The sequence below is a fragment of the Manihot esculenta genome, chromosome 9, assembly GCF_001659605.2.
Source record: "Manihot esculenta cultivar AM560-2 chromosome 9, M.esculenta_v8, whole genome shotgun sequence".
In the NCBI taxonomy this organism is placed as follows: domain Eukaryota; kingdom Viridiplantae; phylum Streptophyta; class Magnoliopsida; order Malpighiales; family Euphorbiaceae; genus Manihot; species Manihot esculenta.
Window position 1 is genome coordinate 20,976,608 of NC_035169.2, and position 23,197 is coordinate 20,999,804.

General features: G+C 37.6%; 1 protein-coding gene across 8 annotated transcripts; it reads left to right on the forward strand.

Moving 5' to 3' along the window:
- The first annotated feature begins 4,177 nt into the window (after positions 1–4,177).
- Positions 4,178–10,454, forward strand: LOC110622896 (transcriptional adapter ADA2b). 8 transcript variants are annotated; one of them, XM_021767606.2, is made up of 13 exons: positions 4,178–4,523; positions 4,837–4,892; positions 5,706–5,872; positions 6,228–6,293; positions 6,410–6,535; positions 6,620–6,695; positions 6,854–6,917; positions 7,001–7,059; positions 7,167–7,280; positions 7,689–7,908; positions 8,670–8,880; positions 9,145–9,399; positions 9,844–10,454. In XM_021767606.2, the coding sequence occupies exons 1-13, from the start codon at positions 4,471–4,473 to the stop codon at positions 10,033–10,035; spliced, it is 1,659 nt and encodes a 552-aa protein (XP_021623298.1). In that variant the 5' UTR covers positions 4,178–4,470; the 3' UTR covers positions 10,036–10,454. The 8 variants fall into 8 exon arrangements, with proteins under 8 accessions (XP_021623298.1, XP_043815943.1, XP_021623297.1 ...); XM_021767605.2 differs by having other exon boundaries at positions 4,179–4,523; positions 5,694–5,872; XM_021767607.2 differs by having other exon boundaries at positions 4,179–4,523; positions 5,694–5,872; positions 7,206–7,280.
- The last annotated feature ends 12,743 nt before the right edge of the window (positions 10,455–23,197 follow it).

Here is a 23,197-nt window from a genome sequence, read left to right on the forward strand (position 1 = left end):
AGCGCCAGGTGCTGGATGCCTCGAGGCCACGTGACTTTTGCTTCAGCCTCTCCTTGTGAAGTTCCTGCTTGGGTAGGAACTACTTCAGGTTTGCCTCTTGTGGAAGACTCAGGTTGAGTGAGGGTTGGTTCCTCAGTTGCAGGGGGAGGGGGAGGGGGAAGAGGAAGAATAATGACCTCCTTGGCACGGTGAGCTTGCTTAGGTGGTGGTTCGGTCATACCAGCAATAGCTTTACCCTTTTGGGTAGCACATGCTACCTCAATGAATTTGTTCCTTAATCTGGCCATATTTACATAAAATAAAAAGTGAATAAGGCAGTTAGTTTCAAAAACAAAAGATGTTAGAAAGAAAAATACCATACACGCTAACATATGATGTGCTTTCCCGAATGTTCAGAAGACTAGGTGGGTGAGGAGCTCAAGCTTGGTCAGTTGAGTGTGGCTTTGCTAGGACAGAATGGCATTCCTCACTACCATGGTAATATCGATCCTCTGTGTTGAGGCCATTCTCTGGAGGAAGTCCCAAGACTCCTCCTCATCCTGTCATGGTTAGACCCATCCTTCTAATGCTCCACGTATACGTGCCAATCAATTAGGAGCCGCCCAAAACCCCCAGATACCTGATGATTTAGGATGAAAATTTTGTTTTTTCAGCATTTGAGAGAAGAGGGTATTCGATTGAAAAGGGTTTGACATTTTCTCCCGCTGAAGTACCAGAATTCTTCATTCCTTCAGGTACCTAGCTGGTACAGTTGGGAGAACAGCGGAATACTTAGCTCAGTGTTGTTTTTAAAGCAGAGGAAGCGAAAAGCCACTGAAATCCTCCAACTGTTGGGATGAAGTGGGGCGACTGCTAGCTTATGGAAATGAAGGACTTCAACAGAGAACGGATCTATTGAAAATTAAAGATCCGCCTTCAATTGCTCCTCTTAGACGATTATTGTGTCCTCATTAGGAATTTGGTCATCCACACGAACACGCGGTGTGGGAACATAGACTCGGAAGGTCTCTCATGAGATTTGATAGCAATCATAAAGGCAGTCTACATCCTTCTCGGTTAGCACGGAAGGAATGTCATTTACCAGGATGCCTTCGTTGTCATGGATCGCCCTTAGTGAGACAATGGGAGCAGGAGCACAAATGGGGCCATTGGAGAAGGAGCTGGAGGTGAACTTCCAACAGAGGAAGAAGAAGAAGTGTTCTTATAAGCGAATAGGAATTACCTTGAGCAAGTAAGTGTGTGAATGAAAAAGATGAGTGGTTGAGTCTTTTGTAAAAAGGAGAAGTCAATTGTGAATAAAAGTGGTATCTGGAGGAGAAGAATGATTTTTGTATGTCGGTTTTGATGGCAGATTTTAAATGCGGCTTGAGGAATCAGTCAATTGTCATTTATGACCAGGAACAGGCGAAACGATACGAACGTTGAAAGCCAATCTAGACATTCCACATGGCCAAGGTCGTGAAGATAACTATAACCTTCAAATCTGAAGAATTAAAGACCAACTTAGAGATCTCTGATGTAACATAACAATCATCCAAAGTAAGTCATGAGTTGTCACCATAATACAGGGCCATGTGGTAAGAGTCTGATAAGCCGATATGCGGTCCCACCCGTGGAAAGGAAAACCCGGACACCGTAGCATCCAGTTTTTCATCAAGACTCGCCCTTTCCTGAATAGATCGAGTCTTCACATAAAGTTATCGTTAGCATATACAATCCATCAAATCTCCATTACATTTATAATCACATGATCCCCTATCAATTAACCGGTACTAACCAAATTTTTAGGAGATACAATAATTAACTCTATCTTCTTATAGTATAAAAATTAATGATCGCAGAGACCAAGATACACATTTTTACACAACTACTTTTAAATTCTAAGTAATTCTTTATATTCGCCATTTTCTTATTTTATTGACTGGAGAGTCGGAGTAATTGCCATAGCACCAATCACCTCACATTCTCTTTCTTGCAAAGTGACCAATTGCGATACAATTTCGTATTAGCCACCTTAGTCATGTTGTCATGTGGTAATACCACAAAATATACAACTTAGGCATATTTAATTTTAATGTTGAAAATTTATCTCAAAAATTTTTAAAAATGCATATAAAAAAATTAACTTAAAGTTAATTCGAATCTTACGGCATATATATTATATTAAATTAACTAATCTCATCTAAACTAATTCTACAAGAAAAAAATTAGGAAATGTAAATATTATCTTATTTAATTTTAAATTTTAAAAAGTGCCATTATTATTTTTTAATTAATTTTTTTTCCTTTACCTTACCATAATACATGTGTGAGAATATGTCGATTAGGTAGCTCTTCGGATTTGGTGTTTTTGTGGATATTCGAACAGGGATATGAAGACAATAAACATGGTAAGGAAAAATGTTTTGAAAAAGTTTCATCAGTAAAGATTAAGGTAGCATCTTAGAAAAAAAATAAAAATATTATTTTCATCATGGAAATGTTGAATCCAAATTAAAATAGTATTCTATTCTATCTAAATAAATTAATTTGAATCTCAACCGCAATTTTACTATATTTAAATTAAATAATCTTATCTAAACTAACTGTATAGAAAAAGTTTAAAAACTGTAAATATTATTTTATAAAAATTAAGATTTGCCTCATTTGACAATATCACAAGATTCATTTTAAAAAACTGCAATTCCTTCAATACAGAAGATATTTTGGCATTCTTTTACAAAATTTTTAATATAATTTTTAATATTTTTAATTTTTTTAGACTATTAGAGTAATTTTTTGGTTGTACAAACCAAAGAGAACGATTGTATCAAGTCTGAAACCAAATAAATTTATTTAATATCTATAGTTTTTTATTATTATCTTAGACATTATTAAATGCATTTTCATTGATTTTAAATTAATTTAAATGAATCGATTGTTACCTAAATTTATTATTTTCTCATCTCAATGAAATTTTCATGAAATTAATCAACATCAATTTCATGGTCAGTCTATAATTATAAAAATAATTAAAAATGTCAAATTTTGTTATATAAAATTAAAAAGTCAAATTATAATTGTGATAAATTGTAAAATATTGTTCTTTTCTATATATAAAAAATTCATTAGTTAGTTTATTTATTTTGAAAAATATATTAAAATATTTTTAATTTTAAAATCTACAGATTAGTTTTTCTATTAATTTTAATATTTTACTATTTAATATCTATAGTTAATTTCTTAAATTTATAAAATTTTATTAATTAGTCATTCAATACTAAAGATATTTTAAATTTTTTTTTATAATATTTAACTATTAAAATTAATGGAAAAATTAATTGGTGAATTTTTAAAATATTAATAATGCTTTAATTTATTTTTTAAAATAAAAAAATAAATTAATGAGTTTTTTTCATGAGAAATAAATAGTAAATTTATTTCTTAAAAAATTGTGTATCTCTTCAAAAAAACTAGTAAAATATACTAGAATATTTTTGTAAACAAGAAATAAAAAAAATTGAAGTTAAAAGAATAAAAAGGGCAAGTTCAACCATAATTTTTTAACTAATAGATAGTTCAATTATTTAAAATTTCTCATATATATATACAAAATAATTATAATTTATCTAAAATATAAAAAAATAATAAATTAAAAGATTTTTCTATGACTAAAAATAATTAATAAGGATAATTTAAATGGTTGGTTATAATATTTTTAAAAATTAACAGATTTTAAGAATTTATAAATTTTAAAAATTGGAAAAAAATATTTATTAACAGTAAACATACAATTGAAAAAAATATTAAAAAGTTATAATATTTTCATAAAATATATAAAACTATTAAATAAAAAATCAAATACTTTATAACTTTATCTTTTAATTTTTTATCATAAAAATTAACTTTTTTAAATATATTGTAATTATAGTTAATTTTCTTTAGACTACTGATAAAGCTATAAATGTAGTGTATAATTTTTTTTTAATTGGACTTTTCATATTATTAAATGTATTTTTAATTAAATTATTAAACATTATAATTTAATTTAATTATTTTTTATTTTAATTAATTTTAAATAAATTTAAATACAAATTTTTTATTTTATTTTACTGTGATTAATTATCTTTAATATTACATTATGAAGCAGGTACTAACACTGTTAATGTAAAAAAACGCGATGAAGTGTTGTTTTTTTCGACCATCAAGCCGACGTTAATCTTCGTCAGTAAGTTGGATTCTATAACATCCCACGCGCTATTGGTATCTATGTTCTTGATTTTGAAACTCATCTTCCTTTGCTACTGAGTACCCATCAAATTACCTTGTCAATTCCTTATTTTCAAGCCTCTGAGAAATCTGCTATTAGGGTTTAGTTTCCTTTTCTGTGTCCCTACCTACTCTTCCTGTTGCTGCTTCTTTTCATTCGCTTGGAATTGAACGATTTGTAACATATCAACCTATAGGAATTTTTGAGTTTCTCTAATAGCAATGGGTCGTTCTCGTGGTAACTTTCACTCTGCTGATGAGGACCCAACCCAGAGGTATTTTCTCATTCTCAGTTTTTTTTTTCCCTCTTACATGATATTCATGAGTTATGTGTTTGTTTGGTTGATTGCTCTTGTTCTTGTTGCCTGTCTGGAGAATTTGGTTAGTTTGTTCTTTCTGGGCGGGAGAAAAGAGAATGCTGAACAGTTATGATATAAAGTTCAGTCGAAGGAGGGGAGTCAGAGTAAAATGTTTTTATTTGTAATTTTGAGTAATCAGTAGTGATAGTTTCATATGTTTTATTTTATTTTCTTATGATTTTTTTATACATATAGTTTCACCTGGATATTTGCTTTTTTGGCGATGCAGATCAAGGAGAAAGAAGAATGCTGCTAGCGGAGAAAACTTGGAATCTTCATCAGCAGGTAATTCCCAAATCAAAACCTTCTGTGATTTTTTGGCATAAAATTATAGGGCAGATGATTAATTGCAGTAGAATGCAATAAAATATTCGTGTGTTAATTCTTGACGAAATTTATTTTTTGGGCCTGTGTTGCTATTGCTAAGTTGATAGAATTCTACTCAGAATAAAGTTCATGTGCGCCGTGACATGGGTGTTTCAGAATTATAATCTCCCAAAGGGTTTGCCCTTTGCAAAATTCTATCATGTTGAAGCTGCAAGCTGGATAATGTGCCTTGTGATTTTCCTTTTATACATTGCTACAATGGATGTGCCTTGTTGCTTATTTTTAGTTCCGAGTTCTACCAAATACTATGGGTGTTTCAGAATTATCACCTGCTGAAGGATTTTCAAAGTCATATTAGGTTGAAGCTGCTAAATTGATGTGCCTTCTGATTTATCTTTTAAAAACTCCTGGATGGATGTTCCTTGGGATGTCTGTTAAACTTGTTCCTTGGGTCTTGGTTGATTTTTTTAATTGGATATAGAGTTCTATCCTGAATGAGGAAAGTTCATGCACCTTATAATATATGGGTATTTCACAACTTCTAACTGCCAAATGGTTTACAAAATTTCTATCAGGTTGAATCTGCTAGAGGGATTTGCCTTGTGATTTGTCTTTTAAATGTTGCTAAATGGATATTCCTTGTGATTTGTGTTTTAAACATGTTGAAACTGTAGGTATTGCAGTCCTTCACTGTCTATAAGTTATGAGTCATGACCCTTCTTTCCTTTCTTCTGCTTTTATTTTCTAATTTGGATTTAGGTCAGGGAACAGGTGATGGGAAAAGGGCGTTATACCATTGCAATTATTGCAACAAAGATATAACTGGGAAGATTCGCATCAAGTGTGTAATGTGCCCTGACTTTGACCTTTGTATAGAGTGCTTCTCTGTTGGAGCTGAGGTGACACCTCATAAAAGTAGTCACACTTACAGGGTTATGGTTAGTGTTTTCCTTCTTCATAACTTGCTAAGTTGAGGAATGTGCATAATTCTGTTCTGTCTGCTTCTTATAACTTGGAAGTTGACTTATGCCTGAACTGGTAGTTAAATGAAACCAAAATATTAGTTCATAAGCATTTTTTTATTGTTAAGTTTTTGGCATTCCCTTTATCTATTTTTTTTATCTGATAGTTGTAGTGTGCTTGAACTGTCTATTCCATAGTATGAAACAAAACTTTTCATATATTCCAGGTTTGTTTTATTTCAAAAAGCTTATCAGCATATCTTTGAAACTGCCATTAAAAAATGTTGAAAGCAATATATTTATTATTGATTTTTTTTTTTTTTCTCTACAGGATAACTTATCTTTCCCACTTATTTGCCCTGATTGGAATGCAGATGATGAAATACTACTTCTGGAGGTTCTTTCTGAAAGAAAAAAAATTTAGTTAATTACTAATAGCAGAATAATTACATAGTGAAAATATTTACTTATCTATATGTTTCCTTTCTTCCAATGGAATTTTCTAAATTTTAGGGAATTGAAATGTATGGACTGGGAAATTGGGCAGAAGTTGCTGAGCATGTGGGGACAAAGAGTAAAGAAATGTGTATTGAACACTATACCAATATATATATGAACTCCCCATTTTTCCCTCTTCCAGTAAGATACTTTAAAAATGACAATTCTCTTTTTACAATGTGTTAACTCACATTAAGTAACTATCGAACATTTCAACTTTTCCAGGACATGTCGCACGTAGTCGGGAAAAATAGGAAGGAGCTTCTTGCTATGGCTAAAGGACATGGAGAGGACAAAAAAGGTTTGTGATGATGTTTACATATGTTCTCCCCTTATTGTTTTCTTCTTTTTCTTCTTTTTAGTTTTTTATTGTTTATTGTTTTCAGTGTGGTTGCACCTATCATAATGCTATGCCCGTTTTTGATGAAATCTCTAATTATAAGTTCCTCTGAGTTATAGGAACTTCTATGCTTGGGGAGCATACTTTGAAGGAGGAGTCTCCATTTTCTCCCTCCAGAGTCAAGTATGGTTTCCATTCTTCTCCATGTATTCATGATTTTTTTCCATCTATAAAACTTCTCATGCCTGTTTTCCTGACTAACTCAGGGTTGAAGAAATGCATAAAGGTGGTCCTTCTGGCCGGTTAATTTCTAACATAAATGCAGGTAGAATGTTATGTAGTCATGAATAGGTGCTGATGTTTTATTCAAAATGAAATCTGAAACATCTCATGGCTATGATCAACTCTCTACCTTGTTTTATTAAACTTCAGATGTAGAATCTGGGTTCTGTTCTAATAGCTTAAATGCAGCAGCAACAGCTGCTATTAAGGAGGCATCCAAAATGGCCCGTGTTAAAGATGTCCTCAGTGTCGTTAAAGTGGAAGGTCTGATTTATGACATTTCTTGTGTAGATTTCTTATTTTATGATGACGATGATGTAGCAATGCTCTAGGTGCTTGCAGAATGTTTCTTGGAAGTTGTAGCAGATATTGTGTAGCATCCTAAAATCGATGCTGTAGTCATTTTACATTTGTTCTAGCTTCTACAAAATGATTTATTGCTTCCACTTCTATGAGTCTATCTCAAATGGAAGGCTTTGCTTGCTGAAATATAGTTTACTTAATTTAGTTATACTGATGGAAGACTAGAATGCCATATGGCTGATAGATCATCGTGTTTTACTAATGCATTGTCGTCTATAGACATTATGTGAATTTGGAAGAACCACTCTCTATTTTGATTGTGACAACCGTTGCTAGCATTCCATTATATTGCTTTTGTATTGTTGGCAGATCCTCAAACAGACAGGAGTTTTAAGGGAAAAAAACTGAATTCTTCTGGGAATGAGGGATCTTTAGTTGAGGCAAGTGGTTATAACCCCAAACGACAGGAGTTTGATCCTGAATATGATAATGATGCTGAGCAGTTGCTGGCTGAGATGGAATTTAAAGATACTGATACAGAAGATGAGCGTGAGCTGAAGTTGCGAGTTCTCCGTATCTATTCAAAGAGGTAGCTTTTACTAGCTTAAACATGATATGTGTTTCAGTTTGCACTTTGTTAGGTATATCATGTTGATGAAAAAATATGAGAGGTTTGTATTTCTGAGACGCTTGGTGGTAATGCTAGACTTAAACTTTGACAGCTCAAGCTTTCATAATTTGTTTGTTTGACATGGTATCAAAGCCATATATTGAGAGGTGTTGGTTCAAAGCTTACTTTCTTCTCATCCTCTTGCTACTAGTTAAGTAATTAATTTTGGTGCCATGTGACACTTTACACGTCAGTGAAGCCTATCAGTCTTAGATTCCTGCAAACATTTATGACTGAGGTATGGTCCAGCCCAAGGTCTCTTATTCTTTTCTTTTTTTTTTTTTTAAAAAAAAATTTTTCTGGACAATTCCTACATTTTTTTTCTGGTGCTATGGAAAGATGTGTTAATGAACTCATGCAGGGGGATGATTAAATGTTATGTTATCACTTTCTAAAAGCTCAGGTTATTGGAGTATTTGCTTGAGAAAAATATTTTTTTCAGACAAGTAGATGCATGTGTGTCAATCATGTAAGCATTAAAGTGCATGGACTAGAAGAAGAATGAAAACAATTATGGTGCAATCATAATTGATTATGTTTATAATTTATATAATCTCTTTTATTTTGTTGATATATTTATCACCAAGCCCTTCAGTTTCAATAAGTTTTCCTTTTGACTGTTTACCTTATTCATATCTTAACGAACCAAATTGCTAGTTGATTTCATGTGGCCTTGGCAGGCTTGATGAGAGAAAACGTAGAAAGGAATTTATTTTAGAAAGAAATTTGCTATATCCAAATCACTTTGAGAAGGATTTATCTCCAGAAGAGAGGGCACTTTGCAGACGTTACGACGTCTTCATGCGTTTTCATTCTAAGGAAGAGCATGAAGATTTGCTTCAGACTGTTATATCAGAGCATAGAACACTGAAAAGGATTCAAGAACTTAAGGTATTGGTTACTTGTTTTGCAACTTTGAACTTGCGTTGCTACTTGATTTCTTACTCATTGCAAACCAGTACTGTTATCTGCCAAGGTATTATTATATCTGAATCTAAATGGGGCCAGCTTTATAAATTACAGTATACCGGTACATGTTGGTTTGAAGAAGGGTTTGCCAGCAATAAATTCATTACCATTTGAACACGAAAATGCTCGTCATGCTTGATTTTATTGAATTACTGTCTCGTCATGCCTTCTGATATAACAATGCAGGAAGCCCGGGCTGCTGGTTGTCGTACGTCTGCTGAGGCAGATAAATATCTTGAAGATAAAAGGAAAAGGGAAGCTGAAGAAAATTCTCAGAGAGCAAAAGAAAGTGTCCAGGTTGGTCCAAGCAACCAGGGAGGTCCAAATGTTTTCATGGCTTCAGAGTCTGTCTGCAAGGATTCAAATCCTAGACCTGCTGGACAATACATTAATGATTTGGATGCATTGAGCTTTTATGAAACACAATTACTATCTGAAGCTGTAAGTATGCAATTCCTAATTTCTAATTATCTTTCCCTGTGAGTAACTAGTGCCTGTCTGGTTCTCTATTGTGCTGTAGGTAATAAACATCTTAACGTGGAATACGATGGAATATGACTATTTGTTCTATATTTTCATTGATTTGAAAAAAAAAATTGTTAACTGATGTCATGCACTGCCTGTTAGGCTTAGTTCTGGCTTTTAATGTTGATTTTATGCTGAGTTCTTTAACCCTGAATCTGAATATACTGTCCTAAATCTGCTGCTAAACATTTGGTTTAGTCTTGAAGGAATGAGCACTGAAACAAATCAAGTTTGGAAATTTTTTACTGTCTCAATTCTGATTTTCATACTAAACTAACTAGCACCATTATTTTGTAGTTGTTAAAACCTTTTTTTTTTTTATTATATAAGTAATTGAAGCATATTTTAATGTTTATGCAGGAGAAACGACTCTGTCATGAGATTAAGTTGCCTCCACCTCTCTATCTTAAGATGCAAGAGGTGATGACAAAAGAAATTTTCAGTGGCAATGTCACTAAGAAATCTGATGCTCATCCCTTATTCAAGCTTGAAGCCAGCAAAATTGATAGAGTTTATGATGTTCTCGTAAAGAAGGGGATTGCTCAACCGTGAAATCGTATGTTTGTTCCGAGTATGAACTGCATTCACTTTGCACGAAAAATGAAAAATATACTTGATTCCCAGTTAGAAAAGAGGAAAACAAAAGAACAAAACGAAGGTAAAAGTGCCTTAGCCTTTTCTACGTGAAGATAAGGTCTTTTTATTGCTGATTAAAATAGCAGGATGGTGTATCAATTCATGGATTTATGTTCTACAAGAGAAAAGCGGTAATTTGTAGCCTTAAATTATATGAAGAACCTTTCATAAGCTCATTTAAGGTGTATCACATTCTCTTGTCTTTATTGGTTTACCTCACTGAGATATAAACTTGTTACTATTGTTGCTGATTGGATTGGATGAAGAAGCTCAGCATCGTTAATATTCAGAACAGGAGAGAATCCAGCCAAACTCCAGGGCAATGTTTGAGATTATCTTCTTTCTTTGAACTTGTGTGGTTTCACGAAATTTTATTTCCTTTTTATACCAAGATTTTCAGGGTGACGATGGTAATTTTATGCTGAAGGCTCAACAGGGTCTCTTTCAAGCTGTGAATATAAAAAAAGTGAAATACATAATTTAGCTCTTGTTTTTACTAAAGTCTGGTTAGCATATTAAACTTCTTGTCATTAAATTTTGACACTGAATTTTATAAAGTATAATTATTTAACATAAAATTTTTTCATAATATGTCTATTCAATTCATACTATAGATGGCTTATACACGTTTTAAATTTTTAAAATTTTTAAAATCAAATAGTAATATATATAGTTTACATATAATTTGAATATTCGGATCAACTAGTAATAATTTATAAAATTTAAGAGTTAAATAATTATATTTTTTATAAAAGTTAAATATTAAAAATTAATAAAAAATTATAATATCAATTAATTTTTTAAATAAAATTTAAGAGTCAAATTATATATTTACTAGAAAAATAAAAAAATATTATCGTGACCATCATAAACCATTGGTAAGCTATTCAGTAGAATTTTAATGTCTGAAACACCTCGTCTTATAAATCAAATAATGGGGCAGGTTGTACAAACGACGAGGAGGGGATTGATGTTTGGACTATAGGGGTTATGCAGCGCAACAATGATGTTTTGAGAATAAGATAAACCGTTTCTTTAGACAAGCTAATCATTCCACTTTTACAGAATAAAAAGCAAGCTGGTTTTTCTCGTGTATCCATTTGCAATATTGAAAAAACTCTCATACTTGTGCTACCGATGTGGCATCATTGGCCGACTCAACGAAGACTATCACACAGAACCCAAGGAATGTAGAAGAATGAAACAATACTTTTGACATAGTTAAAACTAAACTGTGTTATGATTAGTTGAGCTACAAAAAAGAAAATGTAAGATAGCGTTTACGACAGCCACTTCAACGCTTAAATCAATAAATTGAAGAAGAGAGCGAGTATAAAGAATTGCTTAGAATTCAAGAATAGTTGTGTAAGAGAATAGCGTCCTTTTGTCTTTGTGAGTATTAATTTTTATAGTGTAAGAAGATGAAGTTAATTATGACGTCTCCTGAAAATCCAGTTGGTGTCGGCTAATTGTTAGAGGATCCCGCGATTATAGGTGGAATCGAGGATCTGTTGGATGATATTTGCTAACGGTAACTTTATGTGAATACTCGACCTTTTCTGAATAGGGCAAGTCTTGATGAAGAGGCAGGTGCCACAGTGTCCGAGTCTTCCTTGCCATGGGTAGGGCTAAGTGTCGGCTTGTCAAACTCTTGCTACATGATCCTGTCATATGGTGATAGCATATGGCTTACTTTGGGCGTCTGTTGTGTTACATCAGAGGTCCCCATGCTGGTCTTTGATTCTTTAGATTTGAAGGTGATATTGTCTTCACGATCTGGGGTATGTAGCCTATTTAGATTGGCCGTCCATGCTCACATTGCTTTGCCTGAGAATTGCTCTGCTTTGTAATTTTCATGAGAAATCTTCCCTTCTATACTCTTTGTCATTATTTTTGCGAATTGTCTATATGCTTAGTACTCGATCATGACCTTCATCCGACTATAGCCAAATAAGACTTTAGATAATCTGTTTAAGAGATTTGTAATAAGACTTTAGATAATATGTTTAAGAGATTTGTTATGGGGTTAACACTCGGTTATGATAACGACCGAAAAGATTTTATTAATTGGGATTGACACCCAGTTGTTCACCCAGCGAATACCAGCTTTGTGGTAATTTTGTCAAGAATCTGCCTTTGTCTTTTAGGACTAACACTCGAAGACTTGCTTGATGATTACTCGCCTTGTGTCATTAGTATAAAATGCCTTGTTTAGTAGAACTAACACCCGGATTATGGTTTGGCGGATACCGCTTTGTGGATTGTGTCACTGCTCCTGCAATCACTCTCCAAAATCCAAAACTTTTTATGAAGGAAGGATGATTTGCCTGGCAGAACGGGCTGCCGAGCAAGATGAGCTGCTGAATGGGGTGAGCTACCAAGCGTGACAAATGAAGTCTGCGGGGAAAATGCTTAGAAGCTCGTCAAGGCTGGATGGGGCTAGAAAATGCTCGGATGCTCTTCAAGGTTGTTTAGGACAAAAAGATGCTCGGAAGCTCGTCAGGGTTGGCTAGGACAACAAAATGTCTGAAAGCTTGCCAAGGCTGGAGAATGATCGGAGGCTCGCAGAGATGGAGAATGCCCAGAAGCTCGTCAAGGCGGTACTATAGCGCTCGGATCAACTTTGGTTAGGACAACCGGCATGGAATGCCTTGATTAGCGAGATTTACACCCATATTATAGCCTGGCAGAATTTGCCTTGTGGCCTGGTATAAATGCCTTTGTTTGTTGGGATAAACACCCGGATTATAGCCTATCAGAACCTGCCTTGTGGCTTGGCATAAATGTCTTGTTGAGCAAGACTAACACCCAAATTATGGCTTGGCAAAACCTGCCATGTGACCTGGCATAGAATGCCTTGAGTAGCAAGATTAACACCCTGATTATGGCCTAACAGAACTCGTCTTGTGGCCTGGGTATAAAATGCCTTAGGTAGCGGGTCTAACACCTGGTTATAAGCCTGGCGGAATAAATGCCTTGTTTAGTGGGACTAACACCTAGTCTTCATGGCCTGGTGGATTCCTGTCTTGTGGCTTGGCATAAATACCTTTGTTTAGTGGGACTAACACTTGGTCTTCATGGCCTGATGGATTCCTGTCTTGTGGCTTAGCGTAAATGCCTTGTTTAGTGGGACTAACACCTGATCTTTATGGCCTGGTAGATTCCCGCCTTCTTAATAGGACTAGAACTCAGTCTTCCTGGCTTGGGCATAAAATTTCTTAGGTAGCGGGCCTAACACCCGGTTATAAGCTTGGCAGAATACCCATCTTGTGGCCTGATATAAATGCCTTGTTTAGTGGGACTAACACCCGGTCTTCATAGCCTGGTAGATTCTCACCTTATGGCTAGCATAAATGCCTTGTTTAATGGGACTAACACCCGGTCTTCATGGCCTGGCGGATTCTCGCCTTATGGCCTAGCATAAATGCCTTTATTTAGTGGGACTAACACTCGATCTTCATGGCTTAGCAGATTCCGCCTTGTGGCCTGGCATAAATGCATTGCTTAATGGGACTAACACCCAGTCTTCATGGCCTAGCGGATTCCCATCTTGTGGCCTGGCATAAATGCCATGTTTAGTGGGACTAATACCCAGTCTTCATGGCCTAGCGGATTCTTGCGTTGTGGCCTAGCATAAATGCCTTATTTAGTGGGACTAACACTCGGTCTTCATAGCCTGGCGGATTCCCGCCTTGTAGCCTAGAATAAGTGCCTTGCTTAATGGGACTAATACCTAGTCTTCATGGCCTTTTGGATTCCCGCCTTATGGCCTGGCATAAATGTAATACCCGGCAGATTCAGACATCGGAATTTCTACCGTCCGGTGGAATTCAAGGATGTCAGAGCTTTCTAGAAGGGTAAGAGAAAGGTTTTCTCAACTATTTTCAAGTATCTTAAAGGTCTAGAGTGAAAATGATTGAGTTTTGAAGAGAAAAGGCCAAGGAGGCAGAATGCAGGTTCGGCCCCCGAAAGTTAAAGTTCGGCCGCCGAAAGTCCCCTAGTTTCGGCCCCCGAAGGCAATGTTTGGCCGCCGAACGTTGCATGGTTTTGCATGCAGGTTTGGCCGCCGAACCTGAGGCGGTTGCTCATCTATAAGGGCACCGAGTGGCAGAAAAAGGGGGAGACTTCTTCTCTCCTTCTGGCCTAGGTAAGTTCTTGATCTCCTTGAAGTGTTTTCATGGTTTTTTCTTCAACTCTTTCAAGGTTTTAATGAGTTTGACCCTTGTTTTGAAAAGGTATGAGCTTTAAACAAGGTTTTAGAGTTTGATGCGTTTGAAGCTTGGTTTCTCCATATCTATCATACCAGCCTTTGTTCTTCAAGGGGTAAGTGTTGATCCATGGGTTTTATGATGGTTTATATGAGTTTTGTAAAGGGAAAAGGGAGCTAGGCATGAGTTTGCATGAGATGGGCATAATAGGGTTTATGAATCCTTTATGTTTGATGTGTGCCTTGTGAGCTTGTTTTGTTGGAGTTTAAGTTGTTTTAAGCTCCTTTATGCTTGTTAAAGTGTTTATGCATGTTTTAGAGGGGTTACATGTATGTATTGAGGGCTGAGCAGGTGAGGGAGGGACTGGCAGGCGTCCTTGTGCACGAAACTGAGTTCTGGATGAACTCAGGTTCGGCCGCCGAAAGTCCAAGTTAGGCCGCCGAACATGCCTGACTTTCGTCTCTGGAGGAGACATTCGGCCGCCGAAGGTGCTGCCGAAGGTGCCCTGTCCAGCTTTCCTTTGCTTGTTTTGCATGCATGTTTTGAGGTATTTTAGAGGGGTTTTGGGAAGGTGTATAAGAGATGTTGATCTGGTGTATAGAGTATATTTGGTACCTCATTTAAGTCCTCCATTGTAGGATTGGACCCGAGAAAACGAGGTGTTTAGCAGTCTTCAGAGTTAGAGTTGGTCCAGAGCTAGTTAGCCCAGAGTTAGCCAAGCAGAGGCTACAGGTGAGTGAAACTACACTTTATAATTTTAAATTCAGAAATGACATACTTCTAGCATGTTCCATGCATCATCATGCCATGTTTTATAGTAGGTTGTATTGCATTCGTTTCACGAATATGATGCATTGCATAAGATGATATTTGTATGGATGAATGTTGGATGATCCTTAGCCCTTGATAGAGCACAGAGTACAGATACAGAATTATGGCATGAGGTAGCCATACCAGGTCGCTCCTGGATAGGCCAGGTCGCTCCTGGTACTATGAGTTAGACAGACAGTCTGTCAGATCAGAGATCAGAGTAGTCCAGGTGAGGCCTAATCGCCCCTGGCACAGTTGGACATGTTATGATATGAGTTATTTCAGAGTAGTCCAGGTGAGGCCTAATCGCCCCTGGCACAGTTGGACATACTATGATGTATGTAAAGGGCTATGGTGACAAGTTCATCCTTGAGGTGATATGTTTGTGATGTGATACATTTCATGAAAGCATGTAATTAATGAACTGTTTACTGTTCCTTCTCACTGGGCTTTAGTAGCTCATCCCACTCCCTTAACCCCAGTTTTGCAGGTTCTGAGATAGCGATGGGAAGTCAAAGTCAGCAAGAGTACAGAGAATAGTGATGTATGACTGTATGTTTGTAATAGCATCGTGGACATGATGTAATTAAAAGATTAGTTGTCATGTAATGTATCGATATGTACTGTCAGTTACTGGATAGACTTGTGCTTTCTCTAGTGTCTTTGCCATAGTGTGATGTATGATTAATCCCTTTATACATGCATCCTGTTTTACGTTTTTTTGATGAGAAATGTGTGAGTTGGGCTTAACGTATGGCTTTGATGAGATACCAATGGGATGTGTTACAGATTAAAAGGGTTTCAATCCCTTGATCCACAGCAGATAGTAGTCCCTGGTATAGGCCCTGAGGGCCATTTCAGATTGACATATCTGAGTAGCAGCAGTTAAGCCTACAGAGTTTTACAGGATTGTTGAGTCGTTTTGTATCATGTATGGGATTTATCAGGTACACAGAGAGTATAGTTGGCTGACTACGGGTCCCGGCGGCCTTAAGCCGATCTGGATCCTAGTGCCAGTGATGGTTCGGACCGTTACGAAGGGGTACCGGTTTTCGGGTCATTACAGATTGGTATCAGAGCTTAGGGCCTCAAGAGTACGGTGTGCTGAGCATCTTTGCTCAAGGACTAGAGATATCCCACATCGGAAAGAGGTGTTGTCTGGTATAGGAAGGGAAGCACAATAGGTAAATCATGTCCACGAGGATAGGATGTGGAGTCCTGTCTTGCATGATGATATGAAATGCCATGATGAGCTGCATGTGCATTATTGATATCTTTTGATATGTGTTGTGGATTCATGTGTTCTCACATGGATCATTTGATGCTAGTTTTGTGTGATGTTGTGCTTGTCAGAGGCAGGATGAGAGGACCTTGTCGATCTGCTCGATTGACTGGAGCTCCGCCGGAGAATGAGGGCATGGATGCCCAACTCCCTGTTCTGCAAAAGGCAACATCAGATAGTTTAAGCAGAGAAGGTACATCATGGGACCCTAGAAGGGGAGTTGTGCAGAGTGGTATGTCAGGGTTTATGAGAGTTGTAGAGGAGGATGTGCAGAGCAGAGATGGTAGCTTTGGCAGGAGCAGGTTAGGAGGAGATATGGGTGAGTCTCAAGGAGGCACTCAGGCCTCGAGATTTGTTCCACCTCAGTATCCGCCCTACCAGTGGGGGGCAGAGTACCCGATGAGAGGTACATCAGAGTTTCCTAGTTATCACCCATATCCCACCTTTATGCCCTATCCTTCCTTTTATCCGCCATATCCACCGCCACATCCACAGTATACCATGTTTCCACCCTTCTTTGGTTATCCAAGTTTAGCAACCCCTACCTCAGGGAATGTATCGATATGTCCTGTCAGTTACTGGATAGACTTGTGCTTTCTCTAGTGTCTTTGCCATAGTGTGATGTATGATTAATCCCTTTATACATGCATCCTGTTTTACGTTTTTTTGATGAGAAATGTGTGAGTTGGGCTTAACGTATGGCTTTGATGAGATACCAATGGGATGTGTTACATATTAAAAGGGTTTCAATCCCTTGATCCACAGCAGATAGTAGTCCCTGGTATAGGCCCTGAGGGCCATTTCAGATTGACATATCTGAGTAGCAGCAGTTAAGCCTACAGAGTTTTACAGGATTGTTGAGTCGTTTTGTATCATGTATGGGATTTATCAGGTACATAGAGAGTATAGTTGGCTGACTACGGGTCCCGGCGGCCTTAAGCCGATCTGGATCCTAGTGCCAGTGATGGTTCGGACCGTTACGAAGGGGTACCGGTTTTCGGGTCATTACAATAAATGCCTTTATTTAGTGGGACTAACACCCGATCTTCATGGGCCGGTGGATTCTTGCCTTGTGGCTTAGCATAAATGCCTTTGTTTATTGGGACTAATACTCAATCTTCATGGCCTGGCAGATTCGCCCCTTGTGGCCTAGCATAAGTGTTAATGGGACTAACACTCGGTCTTCATGGCCTGGCGAATTTCTGCCTTTTGGTTGGCATGAATGCCTTTGTTTAGTGGAACTAACACCCAGTCTTCATGGCCTAGCGGACTCCCGCCTTGTGGCCTGGTATAAATGCCTTTGTTTATTGGGACTAATACCCAATCTTCATGGCCTAGCGGATTCCCACCTTATGGCTTGGCATAAATGCCTTGCTCAATGGGACTAACACTTGGTCTTCATGGCCTAGAAAATTCCCGCCTTATGGCCTAGCATAAATGCTTTTGTTTTGGTGGGACTAACACTCGGTCTTCATGGCCTAGCGGATTCCTGCCTTGTGGTCTGCCATAAATGCCTTTATTTATTAGGACTAACACCTGGATTATGGCCTGGCGGAACCCGCTTTGTGGCCTAGCGGAACCCGCCTTGTGGCCTGGCGGAACTCGCCTTGTGGCCTGGCATAGAATGGCTTGAGTAGCGGGACTAACACCTAGATTATGGCCTAGTGGAACTCGCCCTATGGCCTTGCTCTTGTCTCCACGCTTTCATCCATATCCTCATCTCTCTAGCTTTTCCTTTTATTTTGACTCATCCTTTTATCCTTTCTCAACGCCTAGACTTCATCATCCAACCTGATATACTTCTAGGATTTGTCTGTTAGCTGTTGGTATGTAGCAGTTGGGTTCTTTGATTAGGGAATCCCTAAACTTAATGTTGCACGTTCCTTTTTTCGATGCTTTACATGCTATCTCATAATTTAATTCTTCCACTTGTATTGTTTCTGCATTGAAACATGAGATAAAGCTCTCTTTAAAGACTTGCCCTCTCCTTAGCGGATTTTCACAAGTCAGAGGAGTGCTTTTTAGAGGGTATACAAGAAATAAACATGGATTTACATAACATAGTGACAGGAGCGGTTGTCGAAGCCGGTCAAAAATAACCTTCTTGGTTACCTACAAATTACAACTGTAGACAGTGGTGAAGGATCGTATCCACAGAGAATTGATTACTTATGTATTCAACTCAATCAAGACCAATAGAACTAATTGAAAGCGCAAGTGAAAGCAAGTGATCAAACAAAAATAGAAACAAGTGCAAGGAAAGTAAAAAGGGGGTTTTGAGATGATTTGATTAACAACTAATAAAAGCAATTAAAACAGTAAGTAATCTTAAAATAAGAGAGAAATCAATATGAAAAAGGTCTAGTTGAAGATATGGATCCACTTTGGTTGTTTGGGTTGATCATTGAAACATGGTTACCTTGATTGATTCAATAGGTTGGTTATGGGGGTGGAAGACGCTTCTCACCACCATGTCTTTCCTTATGAACAAACTGATTAGGGAACGTTCTCTAACCAATTACTAATCAACAAATTGAGCAAGGAACGTCCTTGGGCCAAAGGCATCAAAACAATTGCCAATTGCATGAAGAACAAGAAAGATCCAAACCCTAACTACTCAAACGCATGAGATGATGTTAGATCATGCAATTTCTTGGGTTTTTACACCAAGTGTTCTATGGACAGAATATTTTCAGCAATTACGGACTAACAAATATCCTAATCCAACAATCAATTAACCTTGCAATCAAGAATCAAGTGGCCAATTTGATCAAAACAACAAAGCAATCTTAGAATTAAGCATCAATTGCATGAATATTGAATAAAATCAAAGACAAAAGTTTATGTTCAGATCTCACAACCTTTTAAACAACCTTAGTTTCAACCAATCCTCAACTAGAAAAAGGGTTTCAGCCACTCATGGCTGAACCAAACAGAATTTAAAAGAAAAGAAAGCAAAAGAAGAAGAACTAGGGTGAGAGAGAGCCTTAGAGGCCTTGCCGAATTTCCTTGGAGAAGAGGTGGAACTGAATCTGTCTTCTTGTCTTCTTGAAGCCTTTAAATAGGTCTTGGGAGGCTGCCTAGGGTTTCATGGAAGTCCAGGAGGCTTTTAGAGGCTGTCCAAAGTGTCCTTGGTGTTGCATGTGCCTTGTTTGTGCATGTATGAAGGCAAAAACGAGTTGCATGTGTTTGAAGGCAAGTGGGGGCACTTTGGTCTTTTTACTTGCTGCCTAAGGTCTCCAAGATGTTGCCTAAATAGTTAAGAGGCTGCCCATGCACTATTAAGGAAGGTAGAGACTCCTTTTGAATTTTGAATGTGCATGACACTAAGTAGGAAGCATGTGATCTTTGGATTTTCTTTCCTTAATAAGGGGGATCTTGAAATCCAATAATTGAATGTGAATATTGAAGATTTGGATCTCAAGATACTTCCCTTATTTGGCTCCTCAAATATGGTAACTTAGGATATGGCTTCTTGGACAAGGAAGGAGTGCAATAGAGCGCATTTTCGGCTGCCTAAGTTGAGTTTCGGAGGCTAGATTTTTGGAGGTTCGGCGGCCTAACATAAAGATTTGGCGGCCGAAGGTAGTGGACTTTCGTCTCTGTCTGCATGGTTCGGCCGCCAAAGGTTGCCACCGAAGGTGATCCACTTTCGTCTCTGGAGTCCTCTTTCGGCCGCCGAAGGTTGCTGCTGAAGGTGGTCCACTTTTGGCTTCCGAAAGTTGCCTCCGAAGGTTGCTTCTCTATTTTTGGCTTCTTTTGGCATTTTTAAGAGCATTTTCTCCAAATTGTTTCTTCACACCTAATACTTGCAAAACATGATTAAAACCACAAAATTAGGTAGAATAGGTGCAAATAAACATTAATAAGATCATGAAAATATGGGCTAAAATATGCTCTATCAAATACCCCCACACTTAAGCTTTTGCTTGTCCTCAAGCAAACAAACATAGTCATATGAGTTCTCTTCCTCTAGATCCTTCTTTCCACTTAAACTCATACTCTAGACACTTATTTTGAAGCAGTGCAGTGAAGAATATATGCATGAAGATTACTTACCTCTTTTCCTTGTCTCCTTTTGCTTACCATGGCTAGGATTTGTTTTCCTCAAGAGAGATCATGCACATTAGTTGTTAAGACTTTTTCTAGCTTTTGGATTGACTTGCCCTTACCTTGAAGTACTTTATTCAGGCTTTTTACACTTTGAGTTTGCTTGGAAAAGTCACCAACCTATTTTTGATTTGGAGGTTTATATTTTTCAGTTGGTCACCTATCCAAGTGGCTACTTGCCCTATTCATAGTCTTTTGACCATTGAAACAATTTTTCAATTTGTGCTTTTGAGGCCTTTGCCTTTGCTGAATTTTCTTTCTCTCAATGATTTGGGCAAATCAACACCAATTGCTAAAGCAAGTCATGTTAAGTTCATTCACACAATTTTAATTTATTCTCAATCAATTGAGGGTCATCAATATATTTTTCACCATGGCAAACTCAAAGATTCAATTCAAAAGGCAATTCTCAAACATGAATATAACCCACTGCAAGTGATTCAACATAAGTTTAAAGAGTTTTTACATCAATGGGGTCATGGAAAGAAAGACCCATTCAACCATAGTTCATAAGTTTGAGTGGAGCAAAACAAAAAGAAGAAGATAAAGGTTGTGGTTGTGTGTGTTTTATTGAAAGCATAGACAAATTAAAATTTAACTGTGGCTAATTGACTAAAAAGGACTTAAAAAGAAAAAATTTTTGCATCTGAAAGTATGAGAAATTGTCCAAGAAGAGAAGAGAAGAAGAAGATAGAAGAAGGAAGAAGGAATATGCACCCCTACACTTAAATCATGCATTGTCCTCAATGTAAAAGAAGAGAAGAAAGAGAATAAAGGAAACTGAGTACTTCCCTGGGGTGTGGTGTGCGAGGCATGATCCTCTAGGCAGAAGGATGTTGTAGTGGAATTTCTTCCACCACTTGTACTGCGAACCCTTCAAAGTATAGTTTCAGATGATGTCCATTCACCTTGAAGATTTTTCCAGTTTCTATGCTTCGGATGTCTACAGCTCCATGTGGGTATGTATGTTCTACAATGAATGGTCCAATCCACCTAGACCGTAGCTTTCCTGGGAATAGTTTTAGACGAGAGTCAAAGAGTAAGACTTTATCACCAACCTCAAATTGTTTTCTTGAAAGATGATTGTCATGGGAGGCTTTGGTCTTTGTTTTGTAGTTCCAAGAGTTTTCATATGCATCTCGTCTTATTTTCTCAAGCTCTTGCAGTTGCAACTTGCGATGATGGCCAGCTTCCTTGAGGTCCATGTTGCAATTTTTTACAGCCCAATATGCCTTGTGCTCAAGCTCAACTGGAAGGTGACAAGCTTTCCCATATACAAGTCTATAAGGAGACATACCTATGGGAGTCTTGTAGGCAGTTCTGTAGGCCCATAAGGCATCCTCTAATCTTAAGCTCCAATCCTTTCGGTTGGGTGAAACTGTCTTTTCAAGGATGGCCTTGATTTCTCTGTTGGACACCTCAGCTTGCCCATTCGTCTGAGGGTGGTAGGCTGTGGATGTTCTATGGATGACATTGTGTTTTTTGAGAAGGCTTTCCACCACCCTATTGTAAAAATGGGTCCCTCTATCACTGATGATTGCTTTTGGTACTCCATGTCTGGCAAAGATGTTGGTCTTCACAAAGTCTACCACTGCCTTGGCATCATCAGTTTTAGTTGCTCTAGCCTCCACCCACTTGGATACATAATCCACTGCAAGGATGATATAAGTGTATCCAAAGGATGGTGGGAATGGTCCCATGAAGTCTATGCCCCAAACATCAAATACCTCACAGACCATCATGGGGTTTTGTGGCATTTGATTTCTTTTGCTCAGATTTCCAGTCTGTTGACACCTAGCACAAGTCCTACAAAACAGAAAAGTATCTCGAAACATGGTGGGCCAAAATAGGCCACTTTCAAGTATCTTGTGAGCAGTTTTCCTTGGACCAAAGTGTCCTCCACAGCTATATGAATGACAAAAAGTAAGTACAGAGGCTATTTCTTGATCAGGAATGCATCTCTTTATCATTTGGTCAGCACAATGTTTCCACAAATAAGGTTCATCCCACACATAGTATTTGGCATCTTTTTTTATCTTATCTTTAGTGTGCTTATGCATGTCAGAAGGTAAGTTACCTGTGGCCAAGTAGTTTACCATATCGGCGTACCATGGCTCATCAGACTGAGCAAGAAAGATTTGTGCAAGTAGGTCTTCCTTGGATTCTTCAGATTCAGGAAAGTGTTGCAAAGGAGGTTCGGAGGAGCTTGCTTGTGTTGAAGTCTGCTGGGTCAGGTTCGGTGGCCGAAAAGGTTCTGAGTTCGGCGGCCGAATCTCTTCAGTTTGCGGAGTGAGCTTCGGCGATGGGTGTGGCTTTCGCAAGTCAGTGGGGTTCGACGGCCGAAAGATGTTCGGCGGCCGAAGAATGCCTTCTTCCTGCGCAGTGTTTTCCTGAAGAGGTGCGACAGAAGCTGGTTCCTGCGGAGCAATAGGATTCGGCGGCCGAAAGTGGGCTATGTTCGGCAGCTGAATGTCTTCTGCTTGCTTGATCTCCACTTGCTGAATGCTGCAGATTGTTTCCTTTAGTTTCAGATTTTCAATCCTGCAAAGATCATCATCTAGAACAGAATCTTGATTTTCATTAAACACATCTTGGCTCAAACAATCAATGATATCAAGACCATAAACAGGGGACATATCATGTGGATATTTCATAGCATCATACACAT